The 17,814-nt window shown below is 45.3% G+C and overlaps 1 protein-coding gene across 1 annotated transcript in view; it reads left to right on the top strand.

Annotated features, from left to right (window-relative positions):
- The window catches only part of LOC137438279 (uncharacterized), a 61,297-nt gene that overhangs the window by 29,670 nt on the left and 13,813 nt on the right, over window positions 1–17,814 (top strand). Inside the window, exons 3-5 of the mRNA XM_078766406.1 lie at window positions 1,003–1,203; window positions 6,800–6,990; window positions 7,210–7,364. Coding sequence (XP_078622532.1) covers window positions 1,003–1,203; window positions 6,800–6,990; window positions 7,210–7,364 — 547 coding nt within the window. The remainder of the gene's footprint in view (window positions 1–1,002; window positions 1,204–6,799; window positions 6,991–7,209; window positions 7,365–17,814) is intronic.

Genomic DNA, 17,814 nt, shown 5'->3' with positions numbered 1-17,814 from the left:
CATTTGTTTGTATACATTTGTTTGTATACATTTGTTTGTATACATTTGTTTTTATACATTTGTTTGCAACATTTGTTTGTAACATTTGTTTGTATACATTTGTTTGTATACATTTGTTTGTATACATTTGTTTGTATACATTTGTTTGTGTACATTTGTTTGTATACATTTGTTTGTATACATTTGTTTGCAACATTTGTTTGTAACATTTGTTTGTATACATTTGTTTGCAACATTTGTTTGTATACATTTGTTTGTATACATTTGTTTGTATACATTTGTTTGTATACATTTGTTTTTATACATTTGTTTGCAACATTTGTTTGTAACATTTGTTTGTATACTTTTGTTTGCAACATTTGTTTGTAACATTTGTTTGTATACATTTGTTTGTATACATTTGTTTGTATACATTTGTTTGTGTACATTTGTTTGTATACATTTGTTTGTATACATTTGTTTGCAACATTTGTTTGTAACATTTGTTTGTATACATTTGTTTGCAACATTTGTTTGTATACATTTGTTTGTATACATTTGTTTGTATACATTTGTTTGTATACATTTGTTTTTATACATTTGTTTGCAACATTTGTTTGTATACATTTGTTTGTATACATTTGTTTGTATACATTTGTTTGTATACATTTGTTTGCAACATTTGTTTGTATGCATTTGTTTGTATACATTTGTTTGTATACATTTGTTTGTATACATTTGTTTGTATACATTTGTTTGTATACATTTGTTTGTATGCATTTGTTTGTATACATTTGTTTGCAACATTTGTTTGTATGCATTTGTTTGTATACATTTGTTTGTATACATTTGTTTGTATACATTTGTTTGTATACATTTGTTTGTATACATTTGTTTATATACATTTGTTTGTATACATTTGTTTATATACATTTGTTTGTATGCATTTGTTTGTATACATTTGTTTGTAACCTTTCCTTTTGTGAATTTGATAACTTGTTCCTGACCTTCCTTTATCTTAAGGTTCTTGGAAGTGTATTGGTGATACTACGTCATTCTCACCACCCTGTCCTGGTGCGCGCACTTTCGCTTCGGTATTTGGGCGGAGCACAACATTTACAGAGAATGAGCCAGGTTGTACCTTCCGGTCTATCTTCAACCACTCGCTTTCTGCCTTACGGTGGCAACACACTCCCAATGCTTACCTGAGTGTTTCCAATACAGGTAGGTGTATTTTATTTTTTGAATGCCATTTAAAATCCATGATCAAAGGAACTTTTTATGCCTCCGCCGACAAAGTCGCCGGAGGCATGATGTTTTTAATACTCTGGAGACCTCTTTGACATTTAGATCCTTTTTAGGCATTTTATGATTCTTTAGACTTTTAGAAATTCTGACCCTTTGGACCTTAAGTTACACCCTTTAGATCCCTTCGACCTTTTAAGACCATTTTATACACATTTCCACCTTTCAACCTCGGACCATGTAACCGTTACAACTTTTCAGACCTTTGACCGTCACACATTTACAACGAGACCTTTTCTTTTTTTTTGTATACTAAGTCGAGGCTTGTGTAAGAGCTCACACATAGAAGATATAATAAAGGGAGTGGGAGAGAAGAGGGGGAGAGAGAGGGAAGCACACAAACACAAGAACAGTAGAGAATGGACATCGGAAGATCTGTGGAGAGGAGAGGACTGGGGCTGGATACACGGGATAAACAAGATGGACACTACAAGGACTTTCAAGAAAGAAAACGTAATTTGAAGAAGGTGGATTTGGGGTGTATTAACGGGGGTAGAAAAAACAAGGTTTTGGATGGGGGAAGATAAGAGATGGTGGTGAACAGCTGTTTTGAAGACCTGGAGGGAGGAGAGGGATTGAAGAGAGTGTGAGAGTTTGTTCGAGAGTTGGAAAAGAAAAAAAAAGGAATGAAAGAGTGAAGGTGAATGGAGAGTCTTGATTTTGGCAATTTCACCAGAAGAGGGTTGCTGGCAGATCTTGTGGGAAAAAGCACAGACAGAGCTGGGGGAGCTAGGCCGGAGAGGAGTCGATAGAAGACAGAAAGAGCTGCATTCAAGCGAATGTCTGCCTCTGATTAAATGTCTGCCTTTGCCTCTGAATCTACATCTGATTCTCTCTACCTCTGATTCTGGTTCTGGCTCCTCTGGTTCCTACTGTTCCTCCCTCTGGTCCGGTGCTCCTGCCTCACACCTAGCTCGGCTTCACGCTGTTGGAGCCAAAGCTTTCAGAATCATTGGAATCTCCTGCGATGAAACCTGCCTGCGGTGAGAAAGTGACAGGCCCTCAGAATCGGCTTCATCGCGGGAAATTCCAATGATTCTGAAAGCTTTGGTTTCTACAGCGTGAAGCCGAGCTAGGTGTGAGGCAGGAGCACCGGCCCAGACGGGAGAGCAGTACTCCATCGAGCTGCAGATGAAAGCTTTGTATGTGGTGAGGAGCTTGGTGTTGCCAAGGAAGGACTTCGCACGACGGACGATGCCCGGACAGCGACTGACTTTGGAGGCCAGCTTGGAAATATGGATTTCCCAGGAAAGATCATGGCAGATAGTGAGACCCAAAAGCTTGAGTGACAGAACTTCTTCGAGAGGATTGTTGTGAAAGTAGATGGGAGGGTTGTCCAGTCGGTCTTTTCGGAGAGACAGAGTAAGAGTGTGAGATTTGTCAGGATTGAAAGACATGTTCCACTTGTTTGCCCAGTCTGTGATTTTGTCCAGGTCTGCAGAGAGTGAGGAGGCTGCAGACTGCCGATCTGAGGAATGACATATGGAGTGCCAGAGAGTGGAGTCATCAGCAAAGAGATAGAGTGGATTTTCCAGAGAGTCGGAGTGATAGTGGACGAAGACTAGAAAAAGCACAGGACCCAGAACGTTGCCTTGAGGAACTCAAGCCTGGACAGGAAGGGAATATGAGAGAATGCCATTTAGAGCCATACTTTGACAACGACAGCAGAGGAAGTCCGGAAGTCCGTGAGCCATGCGTGGAGGTTTCCATGGATACCATAAGAGGAGAGTTTGGTGAGCAGAGCGGGGTGCTCGACCGAATCGAAGGCACGAGATATGTCAAGGGAGATGGCTCTGATTTCCTATTTGGCGTTGAGGACCTCCATCCATTGTTGAGACAGCAGAAGCAGCATGGTCAGAGTAGAGTGGCCTGGTCTGAAACCAAATTGATGATCTGAGATCAAGTTATTGGAGAAGAGGAAGGATTTGATTTCCGAAGCGATGATGGATTCCATGACTTTGCTGATCATTGGGAGCAGGCTGATTGGTCTGTAGTTGCATGGATCTGTTTTTACACCTTTTTGTGTAAAGCGGTAATGTTGGCTGATTTCCAAGCAGATGGAAGATGACCTTGAGCAAAAGAGAGGGTGAAGAGAACGCAGGGTGTGAAAGAGGGGCAGAGCAGGATTTTAGGACCAGTGGGCTGATGCCGTCTGGTCCAGCTGCAGAATCGGAGTCGAGGTTTGACAGAAACTTCTCCACCTTGTCGACACAGAGTCCAGGATCAGCTGGGTGCGACTGGGTAAGGTGGGTACAGGGAGTGATGGGTTCGGGACACAAGATTTTGAAGCAAATACAGAATTGAGGCATTCGGCTTTGTCACGTGCGGAGTCAGCTGTGTAGCCATTTGAGGTTAGGGAGGGAGACACGTTTGAGAGTTCAGTCTTGAGAGTAGAGAGATATTGTTTCCTGGCTCTCCTGAGGGTAGACACACACTTGTTCCGAGCTTTGTGAAAGGAACGGAGATTGCCTTCCATTGGATTAGCCTTCCATGAGGCAAAGGCAAGTTGTTTCAAGGCGCCAAGGCAACTGCCTCATCACAAGATTCAGTGTACCATGGATTGAGGGAAGGTACACCACAAATACAGCACACACAAGTCCTGACAAGGGTCTGCAATACCTGATTGCTATGTCTTGTTTGTCCATCCCCCGCACAGCAGGAGACATTGTTTTGCAATGGCTTGTGTGTGTGTCTGTCCAGGCCATAACGTTTTTTTTACCATTTCGGCTATCTTCGTCAAATTTTCAACAAAGCTTTATTATGAGAATGTGGAGAAGTCAATTTCATAATTTTGTCAAAAGGTCAAAGGTCAGCATCACCTCATATCAATTATCATCCAACTGACCTGAAATTTAAATTTACCATTTGAGTTTTGTCATCATTTTCATCATTTCATTTAGCTCTTACATGAGCCTCGATTTTGCCGACAAGAAACAAGAAATAAAACATTGCTTTATTATGAGAGTATGGAGAAAACAAATTAATAATTTGCTCAAAAGGTCAAAGATCAGCGTCACCTAAAATCATCAATTTTCATCTTATTGATCTAAAGTTTTAAGAATTTGCATATTGGGTCACTAAATTGGTTCACTAATTAAAAGGTAGAAGATGATTGTTATGCCTCCGCCCCCGAAGGTGGCCGGAGGCATTATGTTTTCGGGTTGTCTGTCCCTCCGTCCGATACAGGCTAAACCTCGTTTTTCTCAGCAACCACATGTTCAATTGAGACAAACTTTCAGGGTAGGAGCGACACCCATGCAGAATGTTTTTATGATAATTGTGACGTCATAGGTCATGTGGTATGGCAGCCATCTTGGATTAAACACAAATAATTTCAAAATTATTTCTTGGAAACTGCTGAATGAAAAATTTGAAATTTGGCACATTGTCAAGTACTCCAAATGGGGAACAAAAGCATGATAATGATGACATCATAGGTGAAGTATACCAGCCCAAAATGTTTAAATTGAATTCCTTATCCTAAAAATCTGAAATTACATGCACATGATCTATAACCCATTTGTATTGAAATATTAAACTTATGACATCATAGGTCACATGGTTCGGCAGCCATATTGGATTTAACTTAAAACCTTTAAAAAAAATCTTCTCCCAAACCACCAAATCAATCGATTCGAAACTTTACGTGTGTCATTAACTAGGCACGGTGAATAGAAGATGATCACGAAAACATCATTGGTCACATGGTGTGGCAGCCATATTGGATTGAAGGAAAATATTAAATAATTATATCTCTGAAACCGCTTACCCTATCGATGCGAAATTTTACAAATATCATCTAACACCATTATTGCATATAGTTTAAAATGATGATGCCGTATGTCACGTGGTTTGGCAGCCATCTTGGGTAGAAAAACGAATCTTATCCGATCAACACAAAACCTCACAAACGTGATCCCCTGCCCATACATATGCAGAGTTTACATTCTTAAAGGTCATATGTCACGTGGTGTGGCAGACATTCGCTTGAATGTCTGCCTCTGATTGAATGTCTGCCTCTGATTGAATGTCTGCCTCTGCCTCTGAATCTACCTCTGATTCTGGTTCTGGTTCCTCTGGTTCCTCCCTCTGGGCCGGTGCTCCTGCCTCACACCTAGCTCGGCTTCACGCTGTTGAAGCCAAAGCTTTCAGAATCATTGGAATCTCCTGCGATGAAGCTAACTCCGAGGGCCTTTCACTCACTCACCGCAGGCAGGTTGGTGGTCTTTCTGTCTTCTACCGAATCCTCTCCGGCCTTGCTCCCCCAGCTCTCTCTGTGCTCTGTCCCCCAAATATTCCTACAGGTCGCACAAGATCTGCCAGCAACCCTCTTATGGTTAAACTGCCAAAATCTAGGCTCTCTGCTCACCTTCACTCTTTCATTCCCCTTTTCTCCCACCTCTGGAACAAACTCCCCCACTCCCTTCAATCCAACTCCTCCCTCCAGGTCTTTAAAACAGCTGTTCACCACCATCTCTTATCTTCCCCCATCCAAAAGCTTGATGTTTTCTACCCCCGCTAATTCACCCCAGATACACTTTTTTGAAATTCCAACTTCTTTCCTGGAAGTCCTTGCAGTGTCCATATGTTTTATACCTCTCCCACCTCCCCCCAAGCCCTCTCCCTCCCACAGTTCTCTCGATGTCCCTGCTCTCAAATGTTGTGTTTGTGTCCTTCCCCCTCTCTCCCCATCTTGTCTACCGCTCCCTTTATTTTGTGTTTTATGTGTCGGTTTGACTTTTTGTGTGATTAGTGTTGGCTCTTTCACGAGCCTCGATCTTGTATCCCCCCAAAAAAAAAAAGCAAAAAAAAAATCCCTTCTCTGAAACCGTTTCACCGATCAATGTGAAACCTGTCATGGCTGGTGAAAATGTGATACTTGAAAACAGTGGAAGGGATGTAAATCAAACTTGTTTATTTTTAGGACAGTGAACGATGGCATCTACCCGTTGTGGGACTATGAGGAGGCATATTGGCGACAGTTGCATTGTTCTAGTTTTTTTTAAGATCAAAAGGCGAAAGGTCAAGTTCGCCTAAAATTGTCAATTGTTTTGTATTTTTAGCTGTTTTTGGCATGTTTAGCATATGGAAGAAGACGTCTGAATACAAAGTGGACCTTCCATTTTCAGATGCTTTCTGGTTTAGTCTTGTGTTTTTGACTTGCTTTCTGGGCCTGTCTGAAACCACCTTGGTCTACGACTTAAGAGGCCATTGATACATTTTGTGCAAAGAGGATCAGTCGTAAATTCATCAATAAAATATTTCGGGAAAAACTAGGGAATGGAGGAGAAAAGGAAGGGTAGATGAGTTGCGAGAGGCTGGGGATAAAAGAGATTGGGGAGCAAGGGTGGGAATGGGGTGGGGGTGAAATAAATGAATGAATGGGAGTTGGAAGGTGGTGTTCCTGAACGGAATGTTCCTGAACATGGTCTACTGGCTTTAGTATTGGTAAGGCATTTGTATATGTATATACCGTATATATATTTTTTTGTTAACTTCACTGTACTCGTTGCAGGTTCCAATGGGAAATATTTCCACCTGCTCTTGCCGGGATTTTTTCAGCTGCTTACACAGCTCCACCAGTGTGGCCGTGATTTTGCTGTTATTTTTCGCTCATTTGGGTCTGATTTGTGTCCCACACTCGCTGCGGTGCACCAATGGGCCCTCGGCCATCACCCTGACTTTCCACACGTCCCCTCCATTCAGGTAATTCTCTAGACTTGACCATTTGGTGCTCATCATGTAACATTTTTGTGTTCACCAACGTGTATCAAGCACACAAGGCCAAGTACAAAGCTATTTTCCTTGCAGTGTTCGAGGATGTTTGTACCTCAGGTTGTGGAAACTGATTTGGTTTGCTCATGAGGTGGTGTGATCAAAATGTGAATCCCTTCCCATCCCTCCTCTATCTGATCTCTTATGCAGGTATGTCTGTCTCCAGGTAAGGTAAGCAACTCAAAATATGGTGTGGCACTGGAGATTGAATCTCACTCCGTATCAGCAAAGGATGGTCCTCGAGCAGCCTACAACCTTTTGTCTAACCTGACAGGTGTCTGTGGTCTACAGGACAGCTACACCTGGTAACTCTCAGCACTCTCCTTGTTTTAATGACTGCCACCTGCTAAGATGTTTTCTGGTGGCTATTAATGGCACACCAATCACCCTGCTTCAGGTCTTCCTTTTTAAAATCAATAGTAATCATTTCAACAAATCTTTTTCACCTTTTCGTTGATATTTTAATATTTTGTTTATAATTTGTGATTTCCACATCATTCTTCTTCCCCTCCTGCCTCCCACCTGAGGTTGATATTACAAGCATAGTCTGTTTTGTGTGCTCTTTAAGCCTCATCTTTGATCTTCTGATTGAGGAAATGATGAATGTGAAATGATATACCTTTAAATAGTCATTAAATAGCCTCGAGTGAATTTCCACTGCGAGCTGCTTTCTACGTATTTTCATTTAAATTGGTTTATTGTTAAAAATCTGTAAATGTAAAAAGTTTAAGGGAAATTAAGGTGAGTTCAGGGCATTTTCCGACTGTTTTCCTATTTCATAGTGGACCATGCATATATTACATATAATGTACCTGGGGGGTTCGTGGTTCGTCGGACCAGTATTATGAGCGATGCTTGGGATTTGGGGGTTATTCACCCTGTGGTACGTGCCCCTTCAAGGTTTTTGGTCCTTTCCTTTTTTCTGTACTATCATACGTCATGAAGCCAATCTTTCCACTCCGACCACCTGCTTGCTGATCTCTTCCGATGCTATTTCTCCCCACGTCATTACTCCTTCCATCCCCTCCTACGTGCAACAGCTTCTATCCTCCTACCAACCTCCTCGTCCTGTCCCCTTTCCATTTAGTCCCCTGCACACACAACACTTTCAATCTCCTTCTCGCCATCATCTCCACCACCGAGACTCCTCTCCCCTCCATTGATCCCACATTAAAAATACCTATCCCGATCTCACTTCTGAACTGCTGCCCACCTGGCAGAGCTAGTACCATCTTTATTAGTATGGGACATTCAGATCATCAATCAGCAGCACTGCCTGGGCTGACCTGCTAGACCTACTACACCAGCCTGCTGCCACCATCCTGTGTGCGTAGGCATACTGTTACGTGCTCCTCCCCAACCCCCAGTCACGATGTACCTCCGAGCCCCGAGAGGAGTCACGGCAGAAAAATGTGTTATTCTTTATGTCAAAGATCAATGGTGAAGCCACACCAATTGTTACCAACAAACAAATATTGTATTAAGATCACACAAGAATAACAGTATAACAACAATAGTAATAAATTGTACAATCAATATATATTTCCTATGATGGTACCATCAGGTTCGTACAATATAACTCACTGTGCTCCAAGTGAGCAATAAGAAGAAGATTCCCGAATGTCTCTATTCCGGCATCAAGCCCAAGTCGATCCGCTCCAGCGATCGTCAGAATGATGTCCAATGGAGACCAGAATCCCGTTCGGATGACAGTCACACTCACGAGGCCAAAGCTACGCAGAGGCGCCTTCAAGGCGACTGGGAAATCACACCCTCGGGTATGGACGTTTCACGGCTCCAAATCGGCGAACTGCAGATTTACCTTCAAAATCCACGTTACACACACACACACACCAGATAAACGTCTGGATGCGGTGAAAATAGTTGAAGCGAAGCGAAAAACCTTGCGCGATGCGCAAAGCGCGCAAGTCGAAATGGCCGACGGCCCGTTCTCGAGGCGTAACGGCACGACGATGATTCTCTTCAGAATCCACCGCAAAACCTGACACGCAGGTTGATCTGTCACAGTGATAACAACTCTGTCGCAGGAATCCCTTTCCCGGGAAACCCGAAGTTCACACGTGACCTTCGTTCGCCAACGTTCGCTCAGGATCTCGAAGCAACTTGGCTTTCTTGTCCGACTCACTCGCTCCGCCTTCTTCTCCTCCTCTTCCTCTTTGTCGTCGTCCGGTTCCGGTTTCATTTAAAACATTGACTTTTTACCTTTTGAAAATAGTAACCTCTATCTCCCTTAAACGACAACAATAATAGTACATGGAATCAAAAATGTTTACAGTGGATGAAAACCACAACAATGGAAGTGATGAATCCGTAACAATACATACATACATACATACATACATACATACATACACACACACTGCACTTTCATCACTCATCCTCCCCCGTAGCCCCCACCACACTACTCTCACCCACCTGACTTGCTTCTTTCTCACACTTGTGAGTCACTCCTGTTTCTCACACTTGACTCACTCCCCTACATCCAACCCCTCCCCTCCTCGCTCCTCCCTGCCTCCACTCCACTCACCTGACCTCACTGCCTTCTCTGTCTCTCCTCTCCCCCCCCCTCCCTCTTATCCTCACCTCCTCCCCCTTCACTTCTCCCTCTCCTCCCCCCTTCCCATCTCTCCTCTTCCTTCCCTCCCATTCTCTTCCTCCCGTCCCCTTTTCTTCCTTTCCGCCGATTCCTCCTCCCACCCTCCCCCTCATTCTCCCTCCTCCTCCCCACTCCCCTCTCCCTCCACTCTTGCCACTCAGTTTGACCCTCAGTATACTCGTGCAAATACACTTCTCAACTCCTCTATCACTACCTCACTACTCCTCGACTCCCTCGTCTACTCCTTGACTCGCTCGCATACCTTGACTCCCTCATGCGCTCCTTCTTAACTCCCTCCACAATCCTGTTCGCCTCCCTACCATGCTCCTCCTCAACTCTCTCATGCTGCTCAACTCTCTCATGCTCCTCAACTCTCTCACGCGCCTCTTCAACTCCCTCACACAATCCTGCTTGATTCCCTCATGCGCACCTCGACTCGCTCGCATGCTCGACTGCCTCATGCGCTCCTCCTCGACTCCCTCCACAATCCTGTTTGCCTCCCTAGCATGCTCCACCTCAACTTGCTCACACTCCTCAACTCTCTCATGCTGCTCAACTCTCTCATGCTGCTCAACTCTCTCATGCTGCTCAACTCTCATGCTCCTCTTCAACTCCCTCACACAATCCTGCTCGATTCCCTCACGTGCACCTCGACTCGCTCGCATGTTCCTCGACTCGCCCACATGCTCGACTGCCTCATGCACTCCGCCTCGAATCCCTCCACAATCCTGTTCGCCTCCCGAGCAAGCTCCTCCTCAACTCACTCGCGCTCCTCCAACTCACTCATGCTATTCAACTCCCTCACACAATCCTGCTCGACTCACGTGCACCGCGACTCGCTTGCATGCTCCTCAACTCGCTCATGCACTCCTCCTCGACTCCCTCCACAATCCTGTTCGCCTCCCGAACAAGCTCCTCCTCAACTCATTCACACAATCCTGTTCGATTCCATCTCATGCTCCTCGACTCCCTCATGCAATCCTTTTCGAATCCCTCATGTTCCAACAAAACGAAAACCTTCAGTTTATATAATGGAGGACAAGTCGATGTACAAGTCCCACACGTTCACTGTTGTTTTCGATTCAAATATTGACCACTTTGGAAATCTGCAAACAAAGGGAGTGGAAAATAAGAGGTTTCATCAAATTTGTCTTTGCGTAACTTGTACATTCATAGATGTATTACAGTAAGTTCTCCTACAATGTCGCTTCTAACGTCGTTTTACTATAACGTCGCTTACAAATAGGGGATCACTTTTCTTACAACGTGGTGACGTTTCCATATAACATCGTCGGTTCCCGGCAGTTAGTACTGTATGCGTAAAGATGCAACTGATGTGACTTTATTATGGAGAAAAACAAAGTATACATTGGTTAATACATTGGTTCATAGCTTTACATAACTGTATATGAAACATTATATGGGATTGTTCAATAACCCCCATATTTAACATAACTGTACACAACACAACAGGCATTTTAAGGCCATTTTCCCTGCTAGAGCGGGGGTTAGCCTTGCGGTCCCCATGACGATCTTCTCCATTTTGCCCTATTTTCTGCATCTCCCCTTGTTAACCCCCTTGCCCGCATTTCTTCTTCCACCATCTTTAGCCAAGTCTTTCTCGGTCTTCCCCATCCTCTACTTCCTTCCACATTCATTTCCATCATTCTTCTCAACCAGTCACTTTCATCCTTCCTCAACACATGACCAAACCATCTCAAACTGTTTCTCTTCACAGCATCCATCACAGGCTCCATTCCCATCATCTTTCGCAATTCATCATTTGTCTTTCTCTCTCTCAACGATACTCCACACAACCACCGAACCATTCGCATTTCCACCCTTTCCAGCCTTCGTTGTCGCTCTACGTTCATTACCCATGTCTCGCTCCCATAAATCATAACACTTCTCACACATGCAGCATACACCTTTCCCTTCAGCTTCAACGACACTCCCCTCCTCATCAGCATGCCACTCAGTTCCCGAAACTTCTTCCATGCACATCTCACTCCAGCAACTGTTGCCAAGTATGATCCACCTTCTCCATTCAGCATGTCTCCTAGGTAGCGAAATGTTTTCACACCTTCCAGCTTCACGCCGTCTCCAAGATCCAACTCAACATTTCCTCCATCTGCAGCTCCCTCTGTGCACACCTTACACTTGAATGTAGCTGCCACACTGGTTAATGACCCTCTCAAACCACATTTTTGATGAACCCACTCGGCGCACATTGTACATTGAATGGAGTTCACTCCAACACCCTTCCTGCACACAGCACACGGCCACTTCCCAGTTCTTTCCACCTCACCACATGCTTTACCACTTGCCATCACCTTCGTTTTTTCCGATATTCACCTTCAGACCTTTTGTCTCCATACATTCCTTCCACTTGTTCATCTTCTCAATCAGTCCATCCATACTTTCCGCAATCAACACCAGATCATCTGCATACAACAACTCCCACGGTAAACCCTACTTTACGTTCTGAGCCAGCACCTCCATCACAGCTACAAATAGTAGTGGACTTAGTACTGACCCCTGATGCACTCCCACCTTCACCTCAAACTCACCACTGTTCCCGTCCTTCGTCCTTACAGCTGTGCGAGCTCTTTCGTACATTGCCATCACCACTCTGATCAACCATTCCTCCACTCCTAACTTCCTCAATGCCCATGTCACTACTTCACATGGGATCTTGTCTCCGACCTGTAGGAATATTTGGGGGACAGAGCCCAGAGAGAGCTGGGGGGGGGGGGGGGGAGGGGGCAAGGCCAGAGAGGAGTCGGTAGAAGATGGAAAGACCACCAACCTGCCTGCGGTGAGTGAGTGAAAGGCCCTTGGAGTTAGCTTCATCGCGGGAGATTCCAATGATTCTTAACGCTTTGGTTTCAACAGCGTGAAGACGAGCTAGGTGTGAGGCAGGAGCACCAGACCAGAGGGGAGAGCAGTATTCCATAGAGCTGCGGATGAATGCCTTGTAAGTGGTGAGGAGCTCAGGTGTACCAAGGAAGGACTTCGCACGACGGAGGATGCCCAGTCGGCGACTGGCTTTGGAGGCCAGATTTGAAATGTGGTTTTCCCAGGAAAGATCATGGCAGATAGTGAGACCCAAAAGATTGAGTGACAGAACTTCTTGGAGAGGATTATTCCGAAAGTGGATGGGAGGGTTGTCCAGTCGGTCTTTTCGGAGAGACATCGTAAGAGTGTGATATTTGTCAGGATTGAAAGACATGTTCCATTTGTTTTCCCAGTCTGTGATTTTGTCCATGTCTGCAGAGAGTGAGGAGGCTGCAGACTGCCGATCTGAGGGATGAGGAATGGAGCGACAGAGAGTAGAGTCGTCAGCAAATAGATAGAGGGGATTTTCAAGAGAGTCAGAGAGATCATTGATGAAGACCAGAAAAAGCACAGGGCCCAGAACACTGCCTTGGGGAACTCCAGCCTGAACAGGAAGAGGAGATGAGAGAAACCCATTCAGGGCCACACGTTGACTACGACCAGAGAGGAAGTCCGCCAGCCATGCATGGAGATTTCCATGGATACCAAAGGAGGAGAGTTTGGTGAGCAGAGCGGGGTGCCAGACCGTATCGAAGGCACGTGATATGTCAAGGGAGACAGCTCTAATTTCCTGTTTGGCGTTGAGGACCTCCATCCATTGTTGAGAAAGCAGAAGCAGCATGTCCAGAGTAGAGTGACCAGGTCTGAAACCAAATTGATGGTCAGAGATCAAGCCATTGGAGAAGAGGAAAGATTTCATATCTGAAGCAATGATGGATTCCATGACTTTGCTGATAATTGGGAGAAGGCTGATTGGTCTGTAGTTGCTAGGATCTATTTTTGCACCTTTTTTGTGCAAAGCGGTGATGTTGGCTGATTTCCAAGCAGATGGCAGATGACCTTGAGCAAAAGAGAGGGTGAAGAGAACAGAATGAGGGAGTGAAAGAGCGGAAGAACATGATTTTAGGACCCGTGGGCTGATACCATCAGGACCAGTTGCAGAATCAGAGTCGAGGGTTGACAGAAACTTTTCCACCTTGTCAGGAGGAAAGGACACAGAGTCCAGGAGCAGCTGGGTACGACTGGGTACGGTGGGTACAGAGAGGGATTGGTTTGGGACACAAGATTTAGAGGCAAACACAGAGTTGAGGCATTCAGCTTTTTCACGTGCGGAGTCAGCCGTTAAGCCGTTTGAGGTGAGGGAGGGGATGGAGGGGGAACAAACACCAGAAACAGATTTGACCAGACACCACCAGGATTTGGAAGAGGGAGACAGATAAGAGAGTTCGGTCTTGAGAATGGTGAGATATTGTTTCCTGGCTCTCCTGAGGGTGGACACACACTTGTTTCGGGCTTTGTGAAAGAAAATGAGATTTCCTTCCGTTGGATTTGCTTTCCAGGAGACAAAAGCAAGTTGTTTCTGGGCAACAGCCTCACCACAAGATTCCGTGTACCATGGACGGGAGGAAGGGTATGACAACTGAAGACGAGATGGGATAAATCTGTGCATGAGAGAGAGCAATTTACTTTGAAAGAATTCTCAGGATGAGTTGATGTCAGAGGCGGTAGAGATGGGAGACCAGTCCAGATGATTGATGGCTGCTTGAAGACCGTGCCAGTTGGCCTGAGTGAAATGCCAGACTCGTCGACGCTGAGGAGGCTCTCTGAGAATGGTCAGAGAGATGTCCACTTTAACAAGCACATGATCAGATGAGCCGATTGGAGCAGAAGAAGAGCAGCAGACATTTTCAGGAAAGTTAGTCATAACCAAGTCCAGAAGAGAAGATGCTCCGTTGACTGAGATCCGGGTCGGGAAATTGACAGATTGTGTCAGTCCCAGTGAGTCGCAGAAGTCCTTTGCTGAAGAGCCATGGCTGGTGAGAGAGGTACCCACAAACAGCCAACTGGCATGGTGACAATTGAAATCACCACATATGAGGAAGAGAGAGTTGGGATGGCTAGATAGAAGTTGGTCCATATTATCAGACAGCGAGATGTAGATGGAGTCATCACTGTTTGGTGGACGGTACAACACACATATGAACAAAAGGTGGGAGCGAAGGGGAAGCCGTATCCAAAGGTATTCCTGGGGGTGAGGTGGAGAGAGGGCAGTGGAGGGCGAGTGAGGAAGAGAGTTTTTTTATAAAGATAGCAACCCCACCTCCAGGACGAGGCTCAGGTCTATCATACCGGAGGAGGGAGTAACCTGGGAGAGATACCAAGGCATCAGAGACATCATGAAGGAGGAAAGTTTCTGTTAAGCAGATCATGTCTGGTTTGTCAGAAGCAACCTGTATGGAGAGATCAGTCAAGTTTGAGCGAAGGCCCCGGATGTTTGAGGTCCATACCGTTAATGAAGAGGAAGGGGGAGCATCGGATACAGAATGGGGGGGGGGGGGGGGGAGGGGTAGGGTAAGATGTGGAAGAGGAGGAAGAGGTAGGGAGAGCTGTTGAAGGTGTGTCAGAGATTTCAGAGATTTCAGAATAGCTTGGAGAAAGGGATGAATGGGGCAGACAAAAGGTTTGATGGAGATTGGGTGAGGCACAGTGAGGTGTTATTTGAGGAGGGGGAAGAGTGAGGCAGAAGGTTGGGTGAGATGAACGTGAAAGTTGGATGGGGGAAGAAGCAGGGAGGATGCTTTGAGGAGGAGGGGTGAGAGGGGAGTCTCGGAGAGGAGGAGCGAGGGAGAGTCTCGGAGGGGAGGGGTCTGGGGGGAGGTTAGGAGGGAGGGGAGGGAAGGGGCAAGGGGGGAGATTTGAAAGGGATGGGTGATGGGGAAGATTTGGAGGGGAGGGGCAAGGGGGTAGATTTGGAGGGGAGGGGTGAAGGGGAAGTTTTGGAGGGGAGGGGTGATGGGGAAGTTTTGGTGGGAAGGGGTGATGGGGAAGATTTGGAGGGGAGGGGCAAGGGGGAAGATTTGAAAGGGATGGGTGATGGGGAAGATTTGGAGGGGAGGGGCAAGGGGGAATATTTGAAAGAGATGGGTGATGGGGAAGATTTGGAGGGGAGGGGTAAGGGGGTAGATTTGGAGGAGAGGGGTGATGGGGAAGTTTTGGAGGGGAGGGGGGATGGGGAAGTTTTGGAGGGAAGGGGGGATGGGGAAGTTTTGGGGGGAAGGGGGGATGGGGAAGATTTGGAGGGGAGGGGTGAGATTGGATTTTGAAAAGTGTATGATTCATGGGAAACGAACATTTTTTGCAAAATGAGTTTGAGACCTTCGAGTCAAAAATACGTTTGAGGATGCTGAAGGAGGGGTGGAGTTCTGGAGAGTTTAGGGAAGGTAGAAAAGAGGAACCGTAAGAGATGGTATTTTTTTTTTTTTTGGAATGAATAGATTTGGTGAGCAAGACGAAAGCATCCTTTTGTAGGAGAAGAAGAAAAAGGTGTTATAATATATGACAGAAAACAGTTGTTCAGGGGAGAGATTAAACATTTCTAACCACGTGATCGCGTGATCGCGAACAATGTGAACGAAGAACGAACGAACAAATAAGAACAACAAATAAACGAATGAGAACTGAGAAGGGAAAAAAATTTGGGGGTTTATTTTTTTTGGAGTAGAGATATTAAACAAGGAAGTATGGCGTGAACGACTGGGACGAAAGTTCTGGGACAGAGAACGACTGGGACAGAGAACGAAAACAATTGCAGCGCATTCGACGAACCGCTGAGAGAAAAGAAAACCACAAGGTTGGAGACGGTAGCCTAAGCCTACTAGTACTAGGCCTCAGAATACTCGACACGCATTAACCGACGATTGTGTATACATGTACGAAAAATTAACACCGAAAATTTTCCTAAAGACACGCTATAGGTACACAAGGGTGGTCCAAAAATGCAAAAAAATCACTTTTTTATCTGGATTTTGATGCTCTATTAGTCTATTGGATTATTGTTAGAAATGGTCTAAATCATTCACCCAAAAAATATTTTGCATCCGAGTCATCTATAAACTCATACACACTCAACATATAAATTTGTCATTTTGGTCAATTTTAATGACTTACAAAGACTTTAGAAATATTTTTTTCCGAAATAATGTCATTGATGGTACATACCCCTGTGAAGTCCTCATGGTCGAAACATGAGTCGGACATGTATGAACATGTTTCAAACATGTTTCAAGCATTGTCAAACATGTTTCGACCATGATGATTTCACACTCACACTCACACTCACAGGCGCAAGCGCATGCAAAAAGTCATGAACCACAAAATGGCTTAGTACAATAGTGCATGTACTTTTTCCGCCTAGGTTGCTATTGGATTGTTCTCATTTAGCCAAATTTGGTGAAAAACGCCATATTTCAATTGAAGTGTGTATGAGTTTCGAGATGGAATTGAGCGAAAATATTTGGTGGGTGAATGTTTTAGACCATTTCTAACAATAATCCAGTAGAGCATCAAAATCGGAGAGATCGATGTTTTTTGGACCACCCTAAGGTACACACACCGAAAGATAGATACAGTCTCGACAAAAACACAATTGTGAAAAAATTACTTAGCTTCGAAAGCGTGAGCGCATGGAACAGCTTCGAAAGCGTGAGCGCATGGAACAGCTTCGAAAGCGTGAGCGCATGGAACAGCTTCGAAAGCGTGAGCGCATGGAACAGTTTCGAAAGCGTGAGCGCATGGAACAGCTTCGAAAGCGTGAGCGCATGGAACAGCTTCGAAAGCGTGAGCGCATGGAACAGCTTAGAAAGCGTGAGCGCATGGAACAGCTTCGAAAGCGTGAGCGCATGGAACAGCTTCGAAAGCGTGAGCGCATGGAACAGCTTCGAAAGCGTGAGCGTATGGAACAGCTTCGAAAGCGTGAGCGCATGGAACAGCTTCGAAAGCGTGAGCGCATGGAACAGCTTCGAAAGCGTGAGCGCATGGAACAGCTTCGAAAGCGTGAGCGCATGGAACAGCTTCGAAAGCGTGAGCGCATGGAACAGCTTCGAAAGCGTGAGCGCATGGAACAGCTTCGAAAGCGTGAGCGCATGGAACAGCTTCGAAAGCGTGAGCGTATGGAACAGCTTCGAAAGCGTGAGCGCATGGAACAGCTTCGAAAGCGTGAGCGCATGGAACAGCTTCGAAAGCGTGAGCGCATGGAACAGCTTCGAAAGCGTGAGCGCATGGAACAGCTTCGAAAGCGTGAG

The sequence above is a fragment of the Myxine glutinosa genome, chromosome 12, assembly GCF_964187855.1.
Source record: "Myxine glutinosa chromosome 12, kmMyxGlut1.1, whole genome shotgun sequence".
Classification (NCBI taxonomy): Eukaryota; Metazoa; Chordata; class Myxini; order Myxiniformes; family Myxinidae; genus Myxine; species Myxine glutinosa.
Note: the sequence above shows the minus strand (reverse complement) of the source record. Positions and strands in the feature narration are given on the sequence as shown.